Source organism: Hyalella azteca, unplaced genomic scaffold, assembly GCF_000764305.2.
Source record: "Hyalella azteca isolate HAZT.00-mixed unplaced genomic scaffold, Hazt_2.0.2 contig12396, whole genome shotgun sequence".
Taxonomy (NCBI): Eukaryota; Metazoa; Arthropoda; class Malacostraca; order Amphipoda; family Hyalellidae; genus Hyalella; species Hyalella azteca.
This window is the reverse complement of record NW_025942356.1, coordinates 3,023-19,925: the sequence shown is the minus strand read 5'-3', so window position 1 is coordinate 19,925 and position 16,903 is coordinate 3,023. Positions and strand designations below refer to the sequence as shown.

Genomic DNA, 16,903 nt, shown 5'->3' with positions numbered 1-16,903 from the left:
TTGTGCACACATTAATATGGTATAAAAAAGCTAGAAACAATCAACTGACATAGACACCGGGAACGAAAGAAGTGAGCACTCGATGTAGCTAAACGAAACACTCAACGCTATTTACGAAACATGGCGCGAAGCAGCAACACCAACAACGCTTTAACAACACTCCTATTATCGCTGCTTCAACACTCTCATCTTCGGTGCTTTAACACTCCACATTAATCGCCACTCCAAACACTCCAATCACCGCAGCATCAACACCCACCAACAAGAGTCAGAAAGTGAGCATGTCTTTGAGTACCTATATATTATCAGTAGCATCATTATCATTAAACTAATCATCAAAAAATTGATGACGGCAACAAATAAGAATAAGAACGAACGCTTTACCTCGACCGCTAATATGTAATCAGATTGCAGACGAAGATGAGGATTTGTTGGCATGTTCCATGACGACGACGACGATGTTGAGGCTCTAACATCCTATGTACACATGAGCAACGTACGAGCAGGAGTCGGCGCTCAGCGAGGAACCGCGAGTAGGAGGAGCAACGACGGCTGGCACCGCCCCCTTCCGTCGGGTTGTACCGCCCATTCCTTCTAAAAGTATCACCCTTTCAGAGAGTAGTACCGACCCTTTCCTAAAGTGGTACGCCCTTAAAACGTTATCAACATCGTTATAAGGATAGTTGTTCTATCTGCGATAAAGAGACACCTCATTATTTACAAACACTCAGAGGGGAGATATTGCCACAGGCTGTGGTATCAACCCCTCAGCCGTGGCCCCTTGCCCAAGCTTACCCTTTACGCGTTTTCATAACGCACCACATACGCGTAACAATAACGCACCACATACGCGTAATAATAACGCACCACATACGCGTAATAATAACGCACCACATACGCGTATTGATTACGCACCACATACGCGTATTATTCACATGCGCCAAGATAGAAACCTTTTTTCTTGCCTTTGGAAACAATAAAAGAAAAAGTTTAAAGCAAATTCGTATCTTAGAAGCTGCCGAAGTTCATGCCCATGCCCGAGTGCTTGATGCGCTCGAACATGGCGTTCTGGGGGTAGCCTTGGGCATAGGGGGAGTTGCTGTAGGGGGAGGGGTAGGGGAAGCGAGGGGAGGGCACGTGGAAGCCAGGGGGAGCTGAGGAGTGGTAGTGGGGGAATGAAGAGTGGGAGGCTGGGGAGGGATAGTGCGGAGGACCTGCGTCCCCATACTGAGAGTATGGGTAGGGGAGCTGTGATGCTGACATTTGGGAGTGTAAGGCTCCCATCGCACCCATGGCACCCATTCCTCCCCCAGCTGACATGGGGGACATGGCGCTCGCGGACCCCATAAGCCCCGGAGACCCCATAAACGATGAACCCATTGGGGGAGTGGGGGCTAGCATGGGGGAGCCCATGATGTCGGGGTAGGAGGAGTGGGAGAGGGAGGGTCCTGGGGGAGCGGGGGAGTAGGAGGAGCTGCTGTAGAGGGAGGGGTATATCCTGGGGACTGGCCGAATTGATGTGGGGTGTTGCCCCTGCCACTCCCCGGGGGGTTGTGGGGATGAATACCGGGGTGAAGGCCCGCGTTATTAGAGCCTGGGGTGAGAGGCCCGTTGTGGGTTGAGTGACTCATCCCTCCCCCACCGGGGTGAGTGGGGGTCAACCCACTCCCCTGATGCATCCCACTCATTGGGGAATGCATGTATTGCTGCTGGCTATGCATGCCAGGGCCTCCATGTTGCCCCATGACGGGAGGCTGTCCCCCAGCCCCGTACTGTGGGGAGAACGTGTGCGTGTTGTGGTTGGGGCTAAAGCCCTGTGGGGACATGATGCCGTTCATGTGGTTCAGAGCCATGTGGTGGGGGGAATCATGTAGGGACATGCCCCCCATGTGCCCCATGGGAGGGCCATGGGCCTGCTGCAGCATCTCCTTCAGGGCCTTAGGCTTGCGTCCCGGGCGCTTGGGCGGCGGGATGGACCCGTCGGGCAGAAGCTTCTTGGGTCGCCCGCGCTTCTTCCGGGGAATTTCATCCATCAGTGGGGAGCTCAACCCATTACACATCATGGCCCCGGGGGGACCAAGTGGCCCTGGGGGGCCAATGCCCCCCATCTGCTGCTGTTGGGACAGGGACCGCTGACGCGGGCGGTCGGGAAGGTTCGGGTCATCAGGGGTCTTCTTGGGTCGTCCCCGCTTCTTCCTGATGGGGATTGTGGGACAGTCAAGGCTCTCGAGCTGCTCCCTGGACATGCCGTTGAGTTTGAAGAGGGACTGCGGGGTGATCTTAGCGACGTCCTCGTCGTCCTCGAGTTCCTCCTTGACGCAGAGGTCGCTCATCTCCATCTTGATGGCGTCCTCGCCCAGCATCATGCTGCCGTCCCCTCCAGGAGAAAACAGCAGGTCTCGCTGAGACTCATCCCCCATCATTGTGTCTCGTCTCAAACCTTCATCTCCACCCATCATGTCTCTTCTCATGCTTTCTTCACCACCCATCATGTCTCGTCTCATACTCTCTTCACCACCCATCATATCTCTCCTCATGGCATCGTCTCCACCCATCATGTCTCGTCTCATACTCTCTTCACCGCCCATCATGTCTCCCTTCATGCCCTCTTCTCCACCCATCATGTCTCTTCTCATGCCGTCTTCTCCGCTGCCCCCGCCCATGCCATCTCTCCGCATGGCGCCCATTCCGTCCACCGACATATTGTCCATCATTTCCGACTTGATCATCTTCTCCCTGACCATCATATCGACGTGCATTTCTTCACCCATGGACTTATGCATGTCACTGCCCATTAAACTCTTGTGCATGTCCTCAGCCAGCATGTCCCGGGGGTGCAACATGTCGTTTCCCATGAAATCCTCGACGATCGCTTCCCCTTTCAAGATGGAGTCGCCGGCAAGAGCTGCCATCTTCTCAGGGTCTTTCTTGAGGTTCCTTATTTTGACGTTGGCGAAGGCGATATCCTCCTCCTTGAGCTCGTCTAAGGTGCCCTTAAGGAAGTCCCTGAATTTTCTAAGGGCAGTGTAGAAGGGGACTTTGTCCAAGGCCCTGGGCAGCTGGGCACAGCGGGCTGAGGACGACGGCATCACCCACACGTGCTGTAAAGAAAAGTACATTGCCAGTGTTGTAATATGGGTAGAATCAACACATGACAACACTGAAATACCGAGAGAAATAAAGAATATTAAGGCCTTAAGAGTCCCGAGGAAATATGCACCCTGAGTTTTTTATGTGCCAGCCCATAAAAAACCATGGGCGAAATCTGTTTTTTATGGGCCAGCCCATTTTATGGGCACCGACCTCGGCCAGCCATGCTTATGCACCACCTTCGACGTCTAACAAGCCTAGCTCGCCCACCAGCGGCACCGAGAAATGAACAGAGCTTCCCGAGGCTCGAACCCTCGACTAACTCGTCTCATCTCAGTGCCGCTACCACTGCGCTACAGTGGCTAGGTAATAACAAAGAATAACATTTAACTCATAATCTGCAGCGATATTACTAAAATAATCGGAGACAATGCATTGTAAAAATTGTAAGGAAAAAAAGTGAGCAGTAAGGCAGTGTAAAGAAGTGAGCATTAAAGTAGTAGAGACTGCTCACCGTGCTGGTGCCCTCTATCTTCTCAGGCTGGCGGCCGAAGGAGAACTCCTTCTTGCCGGAGAAGATCTCGTAGATTCCTTTGCCGTTGAAGACTGCGATCCTGGGCTGATATTGCTGCAGCTTTGACAGCAGGTGCTGACCTCCTGCAAACATGGATACATTTACACCACGATTCAACATATTTTGAAGTAACTATTTCACCTTTAAACATTTTTCGTCCGAAGTGTCGTTGGCAGATCGTGAAAAAATTAACTTATAGGGTACGCACATAGTGAAAGTAGGTTTACCTGCTCTAACCTGCCACAAGAATGAACATAGGATAATAATGTAAGTAAATGTTCACAGTGAAAACCTGTACGAATAGGCTTCTGTATTCTATTGTTTCAGGTGCCAGCCTGAGCAGGTAACCAGCACGCTGGCAACCTGCTTTCACTGTGTGCGTACCCTTAGGCTTTGCATCAGCTCGTCATGAAATCTATGAGACACCATGAGCAGGATAGAGCTGCATAACCATGCAAGCACACGGCAGATTTAAGTCTATATGCTTTATCTACCCTTGATCTCATAACCAAATGAACCACATTTCTGTTGTTGAATCAATCATCTCATTTTGATTATATTATAAGTTTAGAGCATCTGTGATGAGACGCAATATTCGCTTGACGCGGAAGAGTTTGATGAAACACTAGAGACTGAGTCAACATCAACAACATCACGTGAGCAAGACCGCCCGAATGACACTCGTTTGTGGGCGGAAGTACTAAGTCTATAAAAGGACTGGGAAATCATTGTTAGAGTTACTACAACCTGACGGTCGAAGCTAAGTCTATACCTTGTATCTGTCTGTACCTCTGTAATGACTTTGTAACGGAACTACCCGTATCAAGATAAGCTGAAGTTAGAATGTGTCTTTACTTATCCCTAACATAGTCACCGAACACCTATCCTCAGGTTAATCGTATGAGGTATATTAATCAGGGTGTCACTTGAAAATTTCCTCGGTCAGTGGCACCCTGATATTGCCTTATTCTGACAGGGAGTGCCGCCCAAACAAACTATATTTTCTTTCCTGACACATCTGCTCACCCTTGAACCTGTCCTTTGCCTGCATGCAGTTTAAGATTGTCTATACACTTTTCTTGATGCCAGTCCCTTCAAAGAACCACAAACTCGTGTCAACTCTTGCATTAATCTAGTGTAATTTCACTGCCCGATAGCTTTGAGTTTTACTATCTACCATAAGGTTTAAAATTCAGAAATGCAAGATACACCGATCAATTGAAAATAAATGATAAAACGAATATTGTAAAAATTTCGCACTCTTCACGAGCGTCAGGTGCGAAATTTACCTTCTCGGTTACATTTATATACGAAGTTAACCTAAGTTATCCTAACCTCAAAAGTATGCAAATAGGCAGCAGGAATAACATTCGGAATTTCAAATCTCTATCTTATTTAGTAGGATAAATATAGCACATAGACTTAGTAAAAAAATTCCACAGGAGGCAACATCGGTCTGTGTGACGACTGACGCGGTAAAGCGGCCTCTTGACTTATCAATGGACGCTTATAATAAGCATCGATAACACAAAATAAACGTTTTCCAGAATTACGTTGTAAATAAGATGATGGGGATTATTATCACACAGAGTCAGGATTGTGATCATAGCCCTGTCTCTGTTCCTCCTTTATCAACGGCTTCCAGTCCTGTATTTGAACTGTACACTCTTCTTGATTAACTTTAAGGGTGTTACTCACCCTCCTTGATCTCCTTGCGGGTGTTACTCACCCTCCTTAATCTCCTTGCGGTTGAAGGGTGTTACTCACCCTCCTTGATCTCCTTGCGGGTGAGTTCGGCAGAGCCGCGGGTGGTGCGGGCGACGATGTTGGTGAAGCCGATGCCGTGGTGCAGGAGCTGGTGGTCGTCGTCACACGTCAGCGGCTCGGGGATGAGACCGGAGAGGAAGAGGCACTTCCCTAGAGGGGAGAGGGATACTGGGGGAATAAGGGGGAGTGAGGGGAGGGGGATACTGGGGGAATAAGGGGGAGTGAGGGGAGAGGGATACTGGGGGAGTTAGGGGAGCTAAGGGGAAACGGGGAGGAAGTCTAAGCAAAACACGGGACGATGTTGAATAGCAGCAAGTTGGGGAAAATTAAGACACCCGTGGGGCTGCATGGGGAGGCATGATGAACTTTTCACTAACAGGGGTGGGGAAGGTGGGGAATGGGGATGAAACAATCGACTTTATATTTAATCTCATTTCATGACAGAACTTAGCTAAAATCGAAGTAATTACGTTCAAGGCATGGTAGTGGCATGGTGGTGGCATGGTAGTGACAAGGTAGTGGCATGGTAGTGACATGGTAGTGACATGGTAGTGGCAAGGTAGTGACATGGTAGTGACATGGTAGTGACATGGTAGTGGCATGGTAGTGACAAGGTAGTGGCATGGTAGTGGCATGGTAGTGACAAGGTAGTGGCATGGTAGTGGCATGGTAGTGGCATGGTAGTGGCATGGTAGTGACAAGGTAGTGGCATGGTAGTGACATATTAGTGACACGACCACCAGGTACTTACAGAAGTGGTTGCCAGGTCCAGCGTAGTGGTGCCCCTTGTAGGCCGCAAACAAACCTGGATTTATGCCTATCTGGAATGGGAATTTAGAGATCTACATGTTACCATTATTATACTGTTCTCGCCGGCATGCAGCCACTGGTTGGTTACTACATACCGATACATTCAGCTAATTAACATACAGGTACCACTTAATAACCCTACACATATTACATAATTACCCTTCAAGTAACATATAATTACCCTACACATACCACATAATTACCCTTCAAGTAACATATAATTACCCTACACATACCACATAATTACCCTTCAAGTAACATATAATTACCCTACACATACAACATAATTACCCTTCAAGTAACATATAATTACCCTACACATACAACATAATTACCTTACACATACTACATAATTACCTACAGGTACTACATAATTACCCTACACATACAACATAATTACCTTACAAGTAACATATAATTACCCTACACATACCTCATAATTACCCTACACGTACTACATAATTACCCTACACATACTACATAATTACCCTACACGTGCTACATAATTACCCTACACATACTACATAATTACCCTACACGTACCACATAATTACCCTACACATACTACATAATTACCCTACACGTGCTACATAATTACCCTACACATACCACATCATTACCCTACACGTACCACATAATTACCCTACACATACCACATAATTACCCCACACGTACCACATAATTACCCTACACATATTACATAATTAACCTACACGTGCTAGGTACGTAATTACCCTGCAAATAACATAATTACCCTAAACATATCACATAATTACCTTACACATACAACAAAATTAACCTACACGTGCTAGGTACGTAATTACCCTGCAAATAACACAATTACCCTAAACATATCACATAATTTCCCTATACGTATAATATAATTACCCTACATATACCACATAATTACCGAGAGATGTAACTATAAGGTAATAGGTATATAACATGTAACTATAAACTACCAGCGGTTGCCAGAAATGTGTATAATGAAAGACATTAACTAACTTTTATTAATTCATTTTTTTAATACAAAGCAAAATTGACTAATAAGTTATGATGACTGCGAGAGAATAACATAATATTTTTAAGCCTCACATCTGAAACAACGCAACTAACGTTAAATAAATGCCTAAACTCTTACTCGTAACTCCTCATAACGTCTGTTTTCTTCATATAAATAAAATAGATAATAAATATCTTATACTGAATTTTGACATAGAAATAACTGCACTAGCAAACAACTGCAAATAACCATAATTTTCAAAATTTAGGGTAATAATGCAATTATTACCCTAAATATTACCCTAATTAGGGTAATAACGCAATTATTACCCTAAATATTACCCTAATTAGGGTAATAACGCAATTATTACCCTAATTCCACAGTTACCCTAAAAGCATATTACTGCTCCTACCTAAATAATATGGTATATTCATAATAATTATTCATTACATAATAATTCATTGATAATTCTAATTATTTATTAAAAAACTATATTCGCCACCTACAGACTAGTGTAACACAGAACCATGTGTAGGATCATCACTAGTATCTCAGTGCCATGTATACACACAAATCACAGTACATACTAATATTATACTTTATACACGCCCCACACAATCACAGTCATTACATAATAATTCATTGATAATTCTAATTATTTATTAAAAAACTATATTCGCCACCTACAGACTAGTGTAACACAGAACCATGTGTAGGATCATCACTAGTATCTCAGTGCCATGTATACACACAAATCACAGTACATACTAATATTATACTTTATACACGCCCCACACAATCNTAGCAACTCACAATCACTATGTCGAGGTTGAGCCCACACCCCCCACACACCCCACACACCACACCCCCCACACCCCAGATTGCAACTCACAATCACTATGTCGAGGTTAGGCCCGAGATGGTCAGGTAGGACGCGCTTGACCACCTCGTCCTCCGCGAGGCCATCAAATCTGTCCATCTTCTTCCTGGGCTTGATGAGCGCGGGGCCCAGCTTGCCGTCCGGGCCCAGGGCCTTCAACTTGCGCTTCTTGGCCTCGTGGGCCGCCTGGGCCGCCGCCATCAGAAGTGGGTCACTGTGGGGACACAAGTGGGTCAGGGGGACAGGAGCTATGGGGGATCAAAAGTGGGTCAAAGGGGCAGGAGTTAGATGGACCAGAAGTGGATCAGAGGGACAGGAGTTGGGGGACCAGAAGTGGGTCAGGGGGACAGGAGTTGGGGGACCAGAAGTGGGTCATTGGCTACCTATGTATATCATCAAGTGATATGTATGGATAAACATCCATGCATATTGAGGATTAAATTATGATGAATATTGATGGATCAGAGGACAAAAGTTTTACTCTCAAGCTTGTTTACTGTAACGAAAATTTAAGGCTGACAGAGACCTAAAACAAAGAGATGTAAGAGATGATATAGATATGAATAGCTGGATGGATATGAATAGGCCATTTCTAGGGAATGGCAGAGATAAATAACCAAAACTAAATTTATACGAAGTTCTGGGGTCTAGCAAAGGGGTTAATCTAACCCTCTCAAAAACGATTTTGAAACTTCAACTGTTCTTAGTTCCAAACATTGAATGAATGGATGAATGGGTGAATTAACAGACCGCAACTAGCATCTTGTCCTAAACTAAAATACTGCGATATTATAATTAGATCTTGCCAACCAAAACTAGTATGCTAAGGCCCCTACAACTAGACGCCAGCAGCCCTTAACTAAGATCATGCAGCCAAAATATCATCTGCCTAACTTGCATTAGGCAGCCCTGACTAGTCATGTGGTTAGCATGTGCTAACCATGTGGTTGCCCTAACTATGATTATTTATCATCTGCCTAACTTGCATTAGGCAGCCCAGACTAGTCATGTGGTTAGCATGTGCTAACCATGTGGTTGCCCTAACTATGATTATGTGGTTGCCCAAACTGGGTAATGTGTTTGCTATATGTCATTCGTTTGTCCTAACTAAGTTAACGTGGTTGTCTGAACTAAGGGCATGTGGTTGCCCAAACTAGGGTCATGTGGTTGGCTTAACTACGGGCACGTGGATGCCTTAACTAAGGGCATGTGGTTGCCTTAACTAAAGACATGTGGTTGCCCTAACTAGCGTCATGTGGTCGGTATGTTATTGTGGCCTCACTTAAGGTTGGTGGGCATGAGGTCGGCCTCAGGGTCGACGCTTTTCTTCTTCCTCTTCTTGGCCTCGTGAGCCGCAAGCGCCGCTGCGATTGCCATCGGATCCCCACTGAAAAAAAAATCGTTCAGGATCACCCATCCAAAAACGTCCGAATACGAAAAATATCCTGGAGTCGCCCAAAAAACTAAGACCATCATCACTGGCGAGGAATAGCATCAAAGTCACCCATCAGAAAAGTTTCGTCTACGGCCACTACTATTAGGACGAAACCTGGATTTCCCATCAAAAAATCTCTCATGAAACATTGTCCTAGGCTGCGAAAAGCGCTAAACGTTTAAAAAATTCAGCTAGACTTGAACGTCCACGCCACTAGATGAAGTTGTGAACTTATCATAGGATAAAGAAGAGTTCTAGATAACCTAGATAACGAGTAATCCTAGACGTAACTTTGGAGCCCTAGTACAAAAAGACGGCGTGGTCACTTCGGTCACTATACAAGCTACTATTTCAGTGGTACCTACTTCAGTAACTCAAAGTAGTTGGGTAATTGGGTTATATGACCGCTCCCGTGAACGACTGGGACTGAATGACTAATGAGAAGGGCAAACCTAATAAATCATCTCGATGGAATTCAATGGAAAATTAAGAGAAAAAGTGAAGGATCGATGCGAATCTATGAATACACATGAGTGCAGATGAACAAACTGATGAGTAACTTACGATGAATCTCATGAAGAAATGTAAAATAGAGAAGTAGATCAATACATCCGTATATATAAATATATATTTTTTGAAATTTTTACAATCGGCAGCAAGATGCGGACATCGTTTAACGTTATTAGACATCGAAACACGCTGACTTTGCTAAGTAATCGACAATGAGAGTACGCATGTCGGAACCAAGAGGTCGGCGAACACCTTAGCTGCCTTCATTAATCTGATTAATCTTGGGTAACTGTTTCTCTGAAAAATATTTACCTTAAACAATTGACCATTACTCACCCTTTCTCCAGTGCACGATAACAGCTGCTCTACACTCACCCGTTCTCCATTTGAACGAACTAGTAATGCAGTGCACTCACCCGCTCTCCAGAAGAACGAAAAAGAAACGCCTTACACTCACCCGTTCTGCGGATGCCTGAATCAGAAACGCTCTACACTCCTCCGTTGTCCAGATGCAAGAAATCGTAACGCTCTACACTTACCCGTTCTCCAGATGCCTGAATCAGAAACGCTCTACACTCCCCGTTCTCCAAATGAACGAAAAAGAAACTCCTTACACTCACCCGTTCTCCAGATGCAAGAAATCGTAACGCTCTACACTCACCCGTTCTCCAACTGCAAGAAATAGTAACGCTCTACACTCAACCGTTCTCCAGCTGCAATAAATAGTAACGCTCTCCACTCACCCGTTCTCCAGCTGCAAGAAATAGTAACGCTCTACACTCAACCGTTCTCCAGCTGCAATAAATAGTAACGCTCTCCACTCACCTGTTCTTCAGATGCAAGAAATAGTAACGCTCTACACTCACCGGTTTATTAGATGCACCAATTTAGAAGCGCTCTACACTCACTCGTTCTCCAGATGCAAGAAATGGTAGCGCTCTACATTCACCCGTTCTCCAGCTGCAAGAAATAGTAACGCTCTACACTCACCCGTTCTCAACATGCAAGAAATAGTAACGCTCTACACTCACCCTTTAATAAGATGCACGAATTAGAAGAGCTCTACACTCACTGGTTCTCAATATGCAAGAAATATTAACGCTCTACACTCACCCGTTTACAAGATGCACGAATTAGAAGCGCTCTACACTCACCCGTTCTCCATGAGCTTGATGTGCTTGGGTTTCCGCCCTCTTCTCTTGGGTTGCTGGTTGCCCAGAACTTCATCCACGGGTCTGGGTGAAGGTCCCGTGTATTCATCCACGAAACTATACGGGTCTCCTTCCCTTCCCGTAGGCCCACGGGGCCCCATGCCCTGCGGACCCATGTGGCACCCTTGGCCGGAGTACGGCTGTTGGGGCATGGGCATCTGGCCGTACTGCTGTGGATCCCCTGGGTACTGACCACCGTGGTACGGCTGCTGATGTGGGGGAGGAACGTGGGGAGGGGGATTTCTTGAGGCTGAATTCTGGTATCCTGGGGACATGGGGGACAGGTTTCCTCCCATGCCATGCCCCGGGTAGTTGGGGTAGTGTTGTGTACTTTGCATGGTCTGGTCTGATGCCCCGCCACTCTGTTGTTGCTGTGGGGAGTACCCGTGACATGCAGACCCGCCATGTGGGGCTGCCATGTGCTGTTGGGGTCCAAGTGGGGAGTTTTCATGTGTTCCGGGGTCAGGACCCCCCATGGCATGATGTGAGGGCATCTGGGCCCCACCCTGGTAGGCCTGGTATGGGTCTGGGTCAGATTTGTGGTTCACTCGGTCCGACATGAGGGCGTCGGAGCTGCTGCTGTCGAACCAGTCTTTGTTGCCGCCATCTTTGCTCAGCTTGTTGCTGTCGTGAGTAGGTCAGAGTTAGCGCGGAGAATTTTAATATAATATTAAATATTAAAATAATGTTTCAAACCTTTTTCGTATATAATATGCTGACAGTATAACTCGCTAAATTTACTGGTGAATTTCAATTGCAAGGGGTTAGGTCAATTGATTTTAGTCGGACGTCAACATGACTCAGCAATGTTACTCAAATATAATATTAGAGAGATACGTTAGCACATGCAGGGCAATCGCTACGGGCACGTGCTTACGGAAGATGCTGGCAACGATCAAACTACAATCCGTCAACAAGAATTAAATTTTACAAAGTTGAGAACAGTGGCACAGTGGCGGGCGGATTGACCGCCAGCCATAGGCTGGCCTCCGATACGCCGACCATGATTTTCACGAGGTTTCATGTGGTTATGGGTTATGAAAGGAAGTTCATGCATGTGATGCGTTGGTGGAACATGGGTCACCACACAGTGAATGAGTCAGTCGTGCTGCAAACACTTTACTGCAGACAACACTGTGCATAACGGGCGTTTTAAATCTTATTAAAGTGTTTGCAACACGAGTAACTCAGTGAGGGTATGATAGGTTGATATAGGGATAGGTTAGTTGATGCGTACGACGCGGGATGCACTCAAGCCTAGACGATGACAACCTAGATGATGATACCTACACCTAGATGATGATACCTACACCTAGATGATGATACCTACACCTAGATGATGATACCTACACCTAGATGATGATACCTACAGCTGGATGATGATACCTAGATCTAGATGATGATACCTACACCTAGATGATGATACCTACATCTAGTTATTGATACCTAGACCTAGCTGATTCGTTGAGAGCGCCTAAATTCTTGGTATATCATTCTAACGTGTGAGATGGTGATAATATAGATTATAGATGATGAATAATACAGAATATAGATATAGACCATTATAATAATTGAGAGTATCTGGCATCGAAGTGCATCGATTTCACCAAACAGAAGCCGTAATGACGGTCATTTATACGCATCAAAAACAAATGGAACATCGCACCTATCATGCACCAGACCAGTGACTACATTGATGTAGAGAAAAAACATATCTGCGTCCACTAAATTAGTAATCGATGTTATGCATTACTCAGACCTACAGGTATTATCGACGGTGAATATACCCTTGGCCTCGTTTGCCGCTGTTCCTTACGACCAAATCTTCTAGATATTACATATCACATTAAATCATTCAATTTCCGAGCAAATTACGGTTTTAGACACCGAGAATATAATCATATATAAAGGGTGTTTATATATATATATAATCATATATATATATAAACACCGAGAATAGAAATTATCTTTTGAAAAAAGAAGTCGAATGAATTGAAAGTCATGTATCAATCAGCCGGCATGAATTTGACCCGATAATTTGAAAGTTCATTTAAACACACAAATGCACACACCCACACATACACAAAAACACAGACACTCTAACATGGCTTGGTATGGCTAGTGTTGTAGATGACAGATCCTTGCAGTGACAGACGAGAGGATGGTGACAGGGTGAACCATGTGACAGGGTGANTGGCTAGTGTTGTAGATGACAGATCCTTGCAGTGACAGACGAGAGGATGGTGACAGGGTGAACCATGTGACAGGGTGAGCCATATGACAGGGTGAGCCATATGACAGGGCGAGCCACATGACAGACGAGAGGATGGTGACAGGGTGAACCATGTGACAGGGTGAGCCATATGACAGGGTGAGCCACATGACAGACGAGAGGATGGTGGCAGGGTGAATCATGTGACAGGGTGAGCCATGTGACAGGGGGAGCCATGTGACAGGGGGAGCTATGAGACAGGGGGAGCCATGTGACAGGGTGAGCCATGTGACAGGGTGAGCCATATGACAGAGGGAACCGTATGATAGGTTGAGGCAGCCATATAGCAGGGAGGTGTGTACCTTAAAGAGTCCATGTGCATGTTCCAGTAGCCCTCATGTCCACCCTGGTGTTGGGACTTGATGGATTGATGGTAGTGGTCTTGCTGGGCGTCATGTTGGCTATGATGAGGCGAGTCCTTCATCTGTAGACCCTCATTGTACGGTCTATGTGGGGACGGAGACTGCTGCATCGCATGGTGGGGTGGACGGTGAAGAGCGGCGGGGTTGAATTCTAGGTGATACCTCCCATCCTGCGGACCACCATCACCTTTCCGTAAAGGGGAACTTTGGTTGAGAGGGGAGTCGATGGATCGTCCACCTTGGTAACTCAACGGATTGATGGGGAGATGTGGAGAGTTCTGGTGATGGTGGTGGAAGTGGGGAGAATCGTGGGGATGCATGCGAGGGGAGCCGTGGGGATGGAGGTGTTGGGAAGACGACTCGTTCGACAAAGGTGAATCCCGATGCATGAATGGCGAATTTCTATGTTTCTGCAGCAGCGACGAAGATGAGGATGACGATAAACTCTGTTCCGTTGAGCTGGCAGCGGTAGAGGGGGAGTTCTGCATGGACGTATTGTGCGGCAGGTATTGTTGACTTAGAGGATTCGCTGGATTTGGCGAATTTTGGTGGTAGGATCTCAGATCCGTCGAAGGATGTGAGTCGAACGGTGGATACGAATGGTTTTCCGACCCTGAATATGAGCCACTCATTGAAGATGATATAGAACTACTCATTGAATGATGGTCTTTGTCGCTTACGCTAGAACCTTGGAAATACTCTTCTCTTGATGAAGAGATATCATGCTTATGGAAACCAGAAGTGAAAGATTCAGCTTTAGGAACTTTATCTCCGGATGAAGAATCGGATCCTGTCTGATCGGGTGGACCTGTTATGCTGTCAGAGGTGGGATACGTCGACGATGTCGTATCCTGTCTACTGAAGGAGTCAGACACGCAGGAAGGATGACCCATGACAGGCCGGTCGGCCGAAGAGGGGGACGAAGAATCCCGGACCGCGGGATGGGGAGGACTTTGATTCGGGAGGAGTTTCGGGGAGGGGGAGATGTCGAAATTCGAACGAGTCGTGTTCGAGCTTGAAGAATAATTGTTGGTGTTAGGTGCAGGAGCACCGACGTCTTCGGTGCAAAGAGCAGGTAAGTTAATTGACTTGGAAGTCACGAGAGGCGATGAGGGACTTGAACCTTGTCCATTAGCTTCGTCGGCTTGATCGACAACTTTTCTGAGAGGACGAAAGCATGAAATTAAGATTAATAACTTACAAGCAACACTCGCCTACATATGCTTCCATAAATGTACGGCCAAACGGGCACTCGAGACCCGACCTACGACGGTTCGTCTAGGAATTCCAAAAAGAGTTAAAATAACTTGTCATTTTCAGAAAAAAGAAGAATTATTCTGTACCGCGGAGCACCTGCAATTAAACTACATTTTTGCAAGAGTAAAACTTGAAGAAGAAAAAAGATACATTCCAACTGCTGTAACAAGTTATGGATAATTCAATACTGATAACTAATCAAAGAATTCATGCTATTACACAAAACGAAAATGATGGTAAATGTGTTACTTATATTACACAGGTAACGAACTTAGATAGTTATCAACCACTTAACTAAAGAAGAACTACAAAGAATATAGAAGATAGCCAATGTAAAGTCACTAGGAAAAGAAACGTAGAAAAACGGAGAAACAATAAGACAACGGTGAGGGATATAAGGAAATGGTTAGGGATAAAAAGGGATGGTGAGGGATAGAAAAAAAATTGTGAGGGGTGAAAAGAAATTGCGAGAGATAGAAGAGAGTAGCGAGGAATAGATGATAATGTTGAGGGATAGAAGATAATGGTGAGGGATATATGAGAATGGTTGAGGGTTAGAAGAGAATAGTAAGGGATAGATGAGAATGGTGAGGTTAGAAAAGAATGTTGAGGGATAGAAGATAATGGCGAGTGATATATGAGAATGGTGAGGTTAGAAAAGAATGTTGAGGGATAGAAGGGAATGGTAGGTAGAGGGAAATTAAAAAATTACATAAAAGAGAAATAGGAAAAAGATGCGGGACAGGATGTAGGAGCCGAGGATGCAGTGGGCGGCCATCTTTAATTCTTTGCTTAGGAGGCGTGAAGCTGGCAGACCCCCCACTCTGCTGGCAGACCCCCCCACTCTGCTGGCAGACCCCCCACTCTGCTGGCAGACCCCCCCACTCTGCTGGCAGACCCCCCACTCTGCTGGCAGACCCCCCCACTCTGCTGGCAGACCCCCCNTTAGACATGAGCGTACACATTAGACATGAGCGTACACATTAGACATGAGCGTACACATTAGACATGCCATGCACAGCCTGACCAGGAGACTGCAAGCAGACATGCCTAGCGTCTAGTTGTACCTATACACTTAATATAGGCGTGACTGTCCCCTAGACTTGCCTAGCGTCTAGTTGTACCTATACACTTAATATAGGCGTGACTATACCCTAGACTTGCCTAGCCTCTAGCTCTACCCTCATCCCCGCTCCCCTCTCTCGCAGCACGCAGCTCTACATATAATAATAATGTTTATATGTTATTATATACATAGAGATGTATATACATCTCTTTATATACATGTAATAATAATGTATATATATATCTGTACTTTGTTTTTCTCTCCAATAAGTTATATTCTCCCTCATTGTTCCTATACGACCCTCACTTCTTCTCTCTACCCTTTTTTCCAGACATGCCCTCACTGCTCCCTCTTCAGACGTTCCCTCTCTTCCCCTTTTCGGTATGCAGTTCCCTCCTCGCGCGCTTCCCTCTCTTCCCTCTTCCCCTCAAATAACTTGGATATTCCCACAGATTCCAATATTATATATTCCAAAAATTTATTTCATTAAGAGAGTATATATTAAAAATAATATTTATGTCTACATTTATTACAAGTGTACAGGTCCCCTTCCTCCCCACGTGGGGAAGGGGAGAGGGAGGTACTCACGGGGGGAGGTCGAGAGGGGAAGGCTGGCGAGGGGAAGCGTGGCTCAGCTCCTCCATCACACCTCTCAGGGGGGGTGGG

At 45.8% G+C, this 16,903-nt stretch overlaps 1 protein-coding gene across 1 annotated transcript; it reads right to left on the bottom strand.

The window, feature by feature from the left end:
- Positions 1–635: 635 nt before the first annotated feature.
- On the bottom strand, positions 636–16,881 carry LOC108681646. The gene is given in 10 exon segments (XM_047883261.1): positions 636–1,489; positions 1,492–3,101; positions 3,605–3,747; positions 5,432–5,599; positions 6,183–6,273; positions 8,137–8,338; positions 9,407–9,511; positions 11,224–11,904; positions 13,855–15,075; positions 16,826–16,881. Coding segments are annotated over 10 exon segments (4,758 nt in total). The 3' UTR covers positions 636–1,008.
- Between the last annotated feature and the right edge of the window lie 22 nt (positions 16,882–16,903).